Below are 11073 nucleotides of genomic sequence, written 5' to 3' on the forward strand. Positions count from 1 at the left end.
AGTACGGATCGAGGCCAAGCCTCGGAAGTGACAGTTGATAGTTGATCTTTGTCAGCGACAGTTGTTCTTTTTAGCTCCATTAGATGGCTCATGTCAAAAATGTCGGAGGAGGTCCCGATGATGAGGATCCGAGACCCTTGCCTCGCCTACCTACAGATATAAAAGGCACGGCAATGAAGAAGCTAGCAATGAGGAAGCGCAAGTACCCTGATGTAGATACAGCGAGAGCAGCCATAGTTACAGAGGACGCAGAGCGCGTAGAGAGAGGAGGTGCTAGGAGTGGTGTTGTTATTGTAGATCAGCTTTCACCAACATAGAGGGCTACACTTGAGCAGGTTGAGCGCCGTCATAGTGGTCTAGCTGGGACTATCATGGTTGGAAGATGGCGTGTCGTTATTGATGAGAGTCAGTCTCTAAGGGTGCCACGGCAGCAGGCACAGCCAGCAGAGCAGACTCAAGAGGGAGAGCAGGCCGAGGAGATAGAGCAGGCACCTCAGCCACAGTTACACCGCTCTGGTCGTACCCATGCTCCAATCACACTGAGGCCAGGGACACAGCGGAGGGGTTCTCATCCACCTCCTAGACCATAGGGTCCGCCTCTAGTGACTCATCTAGATTTGAGGGCCGCCATGGCCAAGCAGGTGCAACAGCTTAGATTTGTGGACTTTGAGCAGTGGTTCCCACCGAGGAGGGATGACTGAGCTTTACAGGGCTTCTACACACCACTGCAGGAAGATTTTTATAATGCATATCTTAACAGTGGGGCAGTATTCAGATCTCAGAGGATGTGCAATATTGAGTCCATTATAGCAGCAGCTGGAGAGCATATTCGCCCTTACCTATCTTACCTGTTAGGGCTGATAGATTTACATGGACAGACAGGCTTATATGTTCCATCTTGGGTCTGTGAGTTCTATGCTACACTTTGGATTGACCCGCTGCACAGATTCATTCACTTTGCTTTCAGAGGCAGAGATTACAGGCTGATGAGCTCTAGGGTCAGAGAGATACTCAAACTTCAGGAGCAGCCCATCCGGCTACATGAGGTATGCTATGGACAGATAGAGCCTCCCAGACGCCCTCATGGTGGTCTTGTACCCCCTATAGATCTGGTCCGCTATTGCTTCATAGAGCCTTTCAACGAGGGGTCAAGCAGGACACCCAAAGATCTCACTCCTACAGCTAGAGTGCTTGATGCTATTATGAGGAGGACCCTGCTTCCAAGGATGGGGTATCGTGAGGGCTTGACTTGCATATAGTTATAGCTACTGAACTCTCTGATGTAGCAGACTGTGTTTGACATTTGGAATCTCCTTCTATCAGAGATGGAGGATACTATTGCAGAGGGGTTCAGGGGTCACAGGCAGCTACCATATGCTCACAGGATTACATTCTTGATCCATAGGGCAGTTACTGTGAGGCCACCTGAGATGCTGGTAGAGTATAGTGGTGCTACTACAGAGTTCCCTACATACAACATGACTCAGATGATCCGCCATAGTGTAGTGAGGACACCCAGCCAGCCGTGTTGTCGTCTAGAGGTGCCAGAGACTATAGCCTAGCAGGATGAGACCATCAGGGGTATAGCGGCTACTGAGGAGGAGTAGCTTGATGCTCAGCAGGAGGGGATGGTCGAGAGCGACCCCAATGATAGCTCAGATGATGACTACCACGATATCCCTTAGATGCCTCCTCGACGACATGACCATGAGGCCGGTAGCTCTAGTTTAGCTCCACCTGCACCACAGACAAATCCCGCTCTACTTGCTATACTTGAGCGGATGAGGCAGGATCAGGCTCGCCAGGCTCAGGAGACCGCTGCTACATTTGCATAGTTTTAGACTCGGCAGGATGAGTTCCAGCGACAACAGTAGGCAATCCAGCAGCAATAGTAGGCTATACAGCAGCAGCAGCAGGCCATGCATCAGCAGCAGCTTCTCATGCAGCAGCATCTACATGGGTTTATGCAGCATGTTGTGATAGCTATTGGGGCTCCACTGCCACAGCCTTCACCCTAGCTAGGTCAGCCTGCCACCACTTCTATGACTCCAGCTTTCTATCCCAGTGGGCTTTAGAGTCAGGGATAGCCAGCACCATAGTTTCTTTCACCTACAAAGCAGGTGTCCTAGTGGTTTGCTTCACCAGTGCCAGCCCCGCAGTTCACTCCTCTTCATATGGGCTTTACTCCGCCTCAGAGTTCATCAGTGCTCACCCTAGTTTCCAGGAGCCTTGGTGCTTCATTTAGTGAGTTGATAGGGCAACCTACACCACTAGAGCTACATGTCCGAGGTCCTTCTACAGTTGTACCTATTACCGGGACTATAGAGATGCTCCCTTTGTCAGTTGCATCATCAGAGCAGGCAGCGCTAGTTCTAGATCTGACCTAGACCGCTTCAGCATTGCTTCTAGCTACACAAGGTCAGACCACTCAGAGCTCAGGATCAGATGATGATGGCACACAGTTCCAGCTTGCTCCTCATACCTCAGCGCCTAACTCGTCCGCTGTAGCCCCGTCGATCGACCCTTAGGTTTTGGTGTTTGATGCCAAAGTGGGAGAGGGATCGAGTATGTTAGCCTTAGGGAGAGCGATACATTTAGGGGGAGTCTATCTATTAGCTTATAGCTTATCTATTACATTTGGAGTTTTATGTGTGATACATTATGTATTCATGTTTACTATTATGCATTGAACTACTTAAGTATGATCGTAATTGTGATATTAATGTGATTGTGATATTTATGTGATATGTGACATGTGTGCTCTCTACTTTGAATTACTTATATGTCATATCACGTGTGTTATGCTCATTTGCTTTGCTTTCGCATTTTACTTCGATGCAAATGAGCTTTATTACTTGTACTCATGCTTATTTTATATCTTCTGAGTTCATCATGTTGGCTTGGGTCATATAAGCTTGCCTAACACTTTTGTTCTTATTGTCAAAAGCTTATATGAACCAAGCATGTTAAAAACCTCAACTCTTTCACATACTCGAGGTGGTATTGTCATCAATCACCAAAAAGGGAGAGATTGAAAGAATCTAGGCCCCTAGTTGGGTTTCGGTGATTAATGATAATACGTGATTACTGTGACTAACGTATGTTTTGTAGAGGTAATTAAGTTAGGTCACGGTAATGGAGATCGATTGGGCTATCATGGTGGTCATGCCCCTACGATGGAAATCATTTTGGTTTTTACAGGATGGATGACAAGGTTAAGGATGGACTAGTTCTAAGTGTCATTTGGTGTTGAGGAGACACTTAGAGTAGTTTAGGACTTTGTTTTTCCTTTGGTCATACTATTAAGGGGGGTATAGATGGGTAGCTTGACCTAGGTGAGTCTAGTGAGTTAGGTGTGGTGCACACTTGCTAAATCTAGCACTAGGTAGCTCCTAAAAAGCCTTTAGATCCATTGGAGCAAACTTCATTCACGTATGATCGAGAGTTAGAATTGAATGGATGGTCAAATGCTAACTGGATGCTGGCGTAGAGTCCGATCAGTTTATTTGATCAAGGTGATTTCGTCTGGTGCGACCGAACGCTAAGAGGTGAGTGACCGGACGCTGGGTGCCGGCGTCCGGTCGACTCTAGTAAGGTTCCAGAGAGGGAAAATCATGATCGGACGCGTTCGGTCAGTGATGACCGGACGCTGTCCAGCGTTCAGTCACAACTTAAACACAACAGTTCAGGGAGAACTGACTGGAGCGTCTGATCAACATAACCGGAGCGTCCGGTCACCCCACAGAGGTACATAACGGTTCGTTTTGAATATGGGTGTATAAATACTTCCTTCATTCGTGTGAGGGGGTACTTTTGCTCATTCCAACAGCTGAGAAACACCCTTGAGAGTGCCAAGAAGAGCAAGGTCCTAGTGAGGTGATTGAGATTTGAGAATCCCAAAGAGAGCCCTCATTAGTGAAAGCAAGAGTAGCAAAGTGTGCATCCACCCTTCTCATTAGGCTTGTCGTGGTCAAGTGAGAGTTCGTGCTTGTTACTCTTGGTGATCGCCATCACCTAGACGGCTTGGTGGTGATTGGGAGCTTGGTGATCATCCGGCGGAGCTTGTGGATGACCCAACTCAAGTTGTGAGTGATTGTGGGTGATTCACCGCGACGGAGTGTCAAAGAATCAACCCGTAGAGAGCACTTGATTCTTGCACAGATCAAGGGGGAGCTACACCCTTGTACGGGTGCTCCAACGAGGACTAGTGGGGAGTGGCGACTCTCCGATACCTCGGCAAAACATCACCACGTTCCTCCTTCTCTCTTTACTTTGAGCAATTCAATTCTTGTCATTTACATTCATAGAATTGTCATGCTAGAGTAGGATTGGAACATAGGTTGCTAAACTTTTGTGCGGTAGATCAATAGAAACACTTTCTAGGCACAAGGGGTTAATTGGGCTAACCGTAGGGTTTAATTATTACAAAGAATTTTAGAATTAGTCAATTCACCCCCTCTTGGGCATCTTGATCCTTTCAGAAGCCATAGACGCAAAGATGTGGGCGATCGCAATAGAAAAATATAAACACAATTATTTTAGATGTGGGCCATTGCTACTTAAATCCTAAGAATTCTTTTGATATTTTAAAATTTTAGAGTTTGCGGTAGAGGTGGCTAAGTCATACCCACTAATTGCAATTCAACAAAACTAAACAATCTTGGTAGTGAGATTAATATTTATATTGATAATGTAGGAGCTTATATAATATCATCCGGTATTAAACTATTATAGTTTTGCTTATTGATATTATTCATAGTATTATATCAGACAAAATTAGTTATAGAACACTTCATATCCGCTGGCAAAGCAACTTTACTTTTAGTGTCCTGTAGCCAATTTTACCATTATATTATATTATTTTTCGGAAGGCAACCATTATATTACATTGTGTGATTGTACTGAACCCCAATGATATTTTATCATGGCTTTGCCCCTACTGCCCTGTCCACCTCGCATCGCATGGCCAAACACCCGTGCGTCGCGTAGGGAAGAAAGTGGTAAGGAAGGAGATGACATGTGGGCCCATGCATCTCTGCACATGGAGAGAATGATAGAGGGGTAGTTTAGGCGATACTAGAATAGAGTGACCTACATATGGGCCCTATAGCATTTCATGCTTCAATGGAACTATAATGGCATGGTTTGAAATAGATGAATTGCAGTGGCGTATCTTGATCCGTGAAAATTGTAATGACACCAATCCAATTAACCCTTCAATCTAAAAATCTCAAAAATAAACATGACATGTATGTGCACGTATGAGAAGAAAGTAGAAGAGTGAATAAAAAAGGACTTAGCAGATGGAAAGACAACATTTCTCATTTGGAGTTAGACAGGTGGTGATTAATTCAGTGTTCTCAAGCCTTCCGATATTATGCTTTCTTTCTTTGAGATCCCTAGATGTGATTTTTAAAAAAGTAGAGTATTATAGATCAATATTTTTTTGGCAAAATAACAATCACAAAAAGAAATATAGATCACTTCACTCGCCTCTGTTATGTCTACGCAAAGAACAAGGGGGTTTAGGCATTATGAATCTTGATTTATAAAATAAGTGTCTGTCAAGTGTTTTTTTACATTAATGAATAGGAAATTTGGCAAAATTTATTGAGAAACAATATATAAAAGATAATACATGATAACAAGTTGAGAAAAGACGAGGAAACTCTCGTTTTTGGATGGGCCTCATGGGTGTAAAAGAAACTTTCCTGAGTTTGGGTGCCTTCATGTTACATGATGGTAACCAGATCAGGTTCTCCAAAGATACCTAGTCAGGAGACAACCCCCGAAAACAAGAAAGGTTGCAGATGTATTAAGCACGATTCCAGTTAATCTTGAGTTTAGAAGGAATTTAGTGGGAAACAAGCCACTAGAATGGAATCACATAGTAGCGCGAGAGTGGCTAATATTAACATGCAATATGGTAATGATGGTTTTGTGTGGAGGATGCATAAAACAGATTCTTTCATAGTTAACTCAATGTATAGTTACCTAATCAATAATGGTTTAAAAGTTTCACAAGTAGTTTGGCGGCTTAAGATTCTTTCGAAGATTAAAATCTTTCTTTGGTTCTTTAAAAGAGGGGTTATTCTCACCAAGGATAAGTTAGCAAATTAAAGAGAAACTAGAATGGAGACATGTTATGTTGTTGTTTGGAAAACCTGAAACCATTTAACACATTGTCTTTCGATGTTCACACACCATTTTTTATGGAGAGCAATCCATATGATGATTGGATTTAATCCACCTTGAAACACCAACACTTATCTAGTGAATGATATTCTTATAAAGAGAAAACTTTTCAATCCCTTTTACTGCTGGTGCAGCGGCCATTTTGTGGTCAATATGGATAATAGGAACAAAGTTATTTTTGACAATTGTCAACTCAAATCTCTTTTGCAGGTTCAATTCAAGGGATCCACTGGCTTCGATTCTGACCCAACTACAACGATGTGAGGTTCAACTAGCGCTCATGGTAGGGGCTTGTCGGACATGTTGAGATGTAGTTCCTAGTATTAGTTTTGATTAAGTTAGTTAGCGTCCACGAGGTGGCCACGACGTCGCCCACGGACCATGTCCATGTGCTCCTTGCGCACACGGCTGCACAACATGTATATATACTTGACAGAGATGTAATACAAAGGTTGTTGGCCCAATTCTATCTCTCTACATGGTATCAGCTTAGCGCAGCCCGATCCCTTCCTCGCTTCCACAACCGTCGCTCGCCGCTCGTCGCAGATCGGCGATCTCGCTCTGCCGCTCGTCCTCTCTCCACTGCTTATCATCCTGGCGCCATGGACATGGAGGCCAACCCTCTCTTCGGTTCCTCCTCGTCGATGCCGGTTCCTCCTCGTCTTCCTCCGTCGACAACGACCCACCCGCCGTCACCGCGCCGCCGGCTGCCGTTCTCCAAACGGTGAACATCAAGGCGCACGTCCCCATCGAACTCAACCTCGCCGAGTCGAACTACACCGAGTGGCGCTGCTTCTTCGACGCCTTCATCGGCAAGTTCGGCATCGACTCACATCTTTCTTCCCCGCCGACCGTTGAGGACCACCGTGATCCGTGGTGGTGCATGATTGATCAGTGCATCCTTAGCTGGTTGTACAACTCCATCTCCTCGAATGTCTGCGCCATTGTCCGCGCTCCTAGGGCGACAGCGTACTCCATCTGGTCCTCCATCCACGATTAGTTTTGCGATAACGAACTGCATCGCGCCGTCTACCTTGAGGCGGAGTTCCGGAGTTTGGTTCAAGGCGACATGGACATCACCGCCTACACCGGCCAGCTCAAGCAACTGCCCGACGCTTTGCGCGACGTCGGGCAGCCTGTTCGTGTGACCAACCAGGTGCTCAACATGCTTCGTGGCCTCAACGCCAAGTACTGCCACGCCGTGCTCGTCATCACCACCAAGAACCCGCCTCATTCCTTCCTTTCGGCCCGCTCCTACCTGCTGCTGGAAGAGCAGTACGATCGGGAGCATGCCAAGGCGGCTCAGCACCAGGCCCTCCTCGCCACCGGCAACAATCGATCTGCGATTACCTCAGCAGCCGAAGGAGAATCCAGCTCTACGCTAAGTCCACACCGCCGGCCTCTGCAACTGCTCCACGCTTCGACTCCAACCGCACCTCCAAGAAGAAGGGTCGTGGGCGCGGGTCCGGTCCACCAGGCAGTTCCAGCTCCGGGTTTCCACCTCACCCCCCGATCTCCGCCTGGGTTCCTGGGATGAACCCGTGGACAGGCATGGTGCAAGCCTGGCCCATGCCCTTCCGTGTTCCGGGTGCTGGCGTCCTCGGTCCTCGCCTTGGTGCACCCCAGCAGCAAGCGTACCTCGCCGGCGTTCCTCCTCAGCTTCCAGTTCAGGCTCCTCCGCCACCGCAACCGCCCACCGACGTCTGGAATCACCAGGCACTGCTTGCTGCCTTGGCCACCTCCGGCGTCCCCCCATCCGGACCCCAAGCCACCGAGTGGTTCATGGATACCGGCGTTACGTCTCACATGGCCGCCAACGCCGGTAACTTCTCCTCTTCCCTGCCCCTCACACGTTCTTCTCCAATCACTGTTGGAAACGGTGCCACCATGCCCGTGACTCACATGGCTTCCACTGCCATCGCCACCGCTCATTCCCCTTTTCAATTGCACAACATTCTTGTGTCACCCTCCTTAGTTAAGAACCTCATTTCCGTTCGTTCTCTCACTCGTGACAATAACATTACAGTTGAGTTTGACCCTTTCGGTTTTTCAATTAAGGATATTCCTCCGATGTAACAGCGCCGGCGACTTGTACCCGTTGGCATCCTCGTCGCCGGAGGCTCTCGTTGCCGCTGCTCCTTCCGTGGATCTGTGGCACCTTCGTCCGGGACATCCGGGACGTCATTCCCTCCGCCAGACCTTACATCATCTAGACTACAGCTGTTCCAAGTCATCGTCGCATGCTTGTCAGGCTTGTCAGTTAGGAAAGCATGTTCGTCTTCCTTTTTCATCTTCAGACTCTGTTAGCTATGTTCCTTTTGAAGTCATTCATGCTGATGTATGGACCTCGCCTGTTGCTAGCTGCTCTGGATTTCAATTTTATCTTGTTTTAATTGACGATCTTACACATTACGTTTGGACATTCCCACTGCACCACAAATCTGATGTTCTGACCTGTTTACTGTCTTTTCATTCCTATGTCCAAACTCGATTCCAATTGCCGCTTATTGCGTTCCAGTCAGACAACGGCAAAGAGTTCGATAACCATGCCTTTCGCACTCATCTTGCTGCCCATGGCATTTCTTTTCGCCTCTCCTGTCGATACACCTCTGCACAAAATGGAAAGGCAGAGCGCATTCTTCGTACGCTTAATGACTGCGTTCGCAGCATTCTGCTGCACGCCAGCATGCCACCGCGCTTCTAGGTTGAGGCCCTGGCCACGGCCACTCACTAGCTAAACTGCCGGCCATGCCAGGCCAGTGGCACACTCACGCCATACCAACTCCTGCTTGGTGCCCCTCCTGCATACGATCATTTGCGGGTGTTTGGTTGCCTCTATTTCCCCAATCAGAGTACCATCGCGCCACATAAACTCAGTCCACGCTCTACAGCCTGCGTCTTTCTCGGCTATCCCACCGATCATCACGGGTACAGGTGCTTTGATCTCTCCACACGATGGGTGATCACCTCTCGCCATGTCACTTTTGACGAGCACTGATTTCCTTTCCGCTCAGACAGTGCTGTTGTCGCCTCCCCTCACGCTACTGTTCATCAACTGACAACAGATGATATCGTTGTTCTTCAGAGCGACCCCCAACCTCTACAACCTGCTTCTCCACCTCCTCACTAGCATGGTTCCAATTCCAATTCACAGTCCCATGCCAGCCCTCCTCTCTCATCTCCAGCGCTCACCAACGGCTCACCGAGTGTGCGACTCGCCATCGACTACCGGTGCTGCCTCGCCAGCAGCTACTGTCCCGGCGGCTCATCCTATGGTCATGCGTTCCTGTGCGGGCGTCTTCAAACCCAATCCTCGCTACGCCCTCACCACGCAGGCCTCCACCGCCTCGTCGCCAAACGATCAGATCTCTCCCATTCCGTCCTCGGTGCGCACCGCGCTCCGGGATCCCAATTGGCATGCTGCCATGGAGCAGGAGTTTCGCGCCCTTCAGGCCAACCGCACTTGGCACCTTGTTGATCGCCCACCCGACGCACACATCATCTCCGGGAAGTGGGTTTTCAAACACAAACTTCACCCCGACGGCTCCTTGGACCGGTAAAAAGCCCGTTGGGTTGTCCGGGGTTTCACCCAGCGTGCCGGCGTCGATTTCGGGGAAACCTTCACGCCGGTCGTCAAGCCGGCCACAATACGCACCGTTCTGACCATCGCTGCTTCTTGCCATTGGCCGACAAGGCAGCTTGATGTATCAAACGTGTTCCTGCACGGCCATCTGCAAGAACATGTTCTCTGTCAACAGCCCACGGGTTTTCTTGATCCTTCTCGACAAGTTGATCTACGGTCTCAAACAGGCCCCACGGGCTTGGTTCAACCGCTTCGCCACGTTCATCACCGGCATCGACTTCACTCCGACATGCTCAGACTCATCGCTGTTCGTTCTACGCCGCGGACACGACGTCGCCTACCTCCTTCTGTATGTTGACGACATGGTGCTGACCGGGTCCAGCACGGCTCCCCTTCAGCGCATCGTCGACCGTCTCCACGCTGAGTTTGCCGTCAAGGATCTTGGCCAGCTTCGCTTCTTCCTCGGCATCGACGTCAAGCGCACCGCCAACGGCTTCTACCTCTCCCAACAGCGCTACGCCGAGGACATCCTCGAATGCGCAGGCATGGCGAACTGCAAGTCGGCACCGACTGTTGATGCAAAAGGGAAGCTCTCTGCCTATGGTCCCAAGATTGACGATGCCAAGCACTACAGCAGCTTGGCCGGAGCTCTGCAATATCTGACGGTGACGCGTCCGGCCCTGGCGTTCGCGGTGCAGCAAGCTTGCCTCCACATGCACGACCCGCGCGAACCACACCAGACACTGCTGAAGTGGATTCTCATATATGTCCGCGGCACCAGTTCTCTGGGCTTTTGTCTTCGGGCATCAGCCGAGCTCAGCATCACAGCCTACAGCGACGCCGACTGGGCCGGCTGTCCGGATACACGGCGATCAACATCCGGCTTTTGTGTCTTCCTGGGCGACGCACTGGTGTCATGGTCCTCCAAACGACAGCCGACGGTGTCTCGATCAAGCGCAGAGGCGAAATATCGAGCAGTCGCCGCCGCCGCCGCCGAATGCATCTGGCTACGCCAGCTACTTGGTGAACTTCATTGCGGCATCGGCAAGGCCACTGTGACCTACGGCGACAATGTCTCCGCTGTTTACATGTCAGCGAACCCGGTGCACCACAAGAGAACCAAACACATCGAGTTGGACATTCATTTCGTCCATGAACGCGTCCAGCTCGGTGACCTGCGCGTTCTGCACGTTCCTACCGGTGAGCAATACGCCGATATCATGACGAAGGGGCTGCCGACATCCACCTTCAAGGTCTTTCGATCCAGTCTATGTGTCGTTCTCGTGGCGCCGTGA

At 49.3% G+C, this 11073-nt stretch overlaps 1 protein-coding gene across 1 annotated transcript; it reads left to right on the forward strand.

Moving 5' to 3' along the window:
- The first annotated feature begins 9936 nt into the window (after positions 1-9936).
- Positions 9937-11073, forward strand: LOC136470103 (uncharacterized mitochondrial protein AtMg00810-like). Its single transcript, XM_066468062.1, has one exon. It carries the CDS (start codon positions 9937-9939, stop codon positions 11071-11073), a length of 1137 nt encoding a protein of 378 aa, XP_066324159.1.

Source organism: Miscanthus floridulus, chromosome 8 (genome assembly GCF_019320115.1).
Source record: "Miscanthus floridulus cultivar M001 chromosome 8, ASM1932011v1, whole genome shotgun sequence".
Taxonomy (NCBI): Eukaryota; Viridiplantae; Streptophyta; class Magnoliopsida; order Poales; family Poaceae; genus Miscanthus; species Miscanthus floridulus.

Coding starts and splice junctions, on each gene's coding strand:
- LOC136470103 (XM_066468062.1), top strand. CDS start 9,937: ATGTTCTCTGTCAACAGCCCACGGGTTTTCTTGATCCTTCTCGACAAG.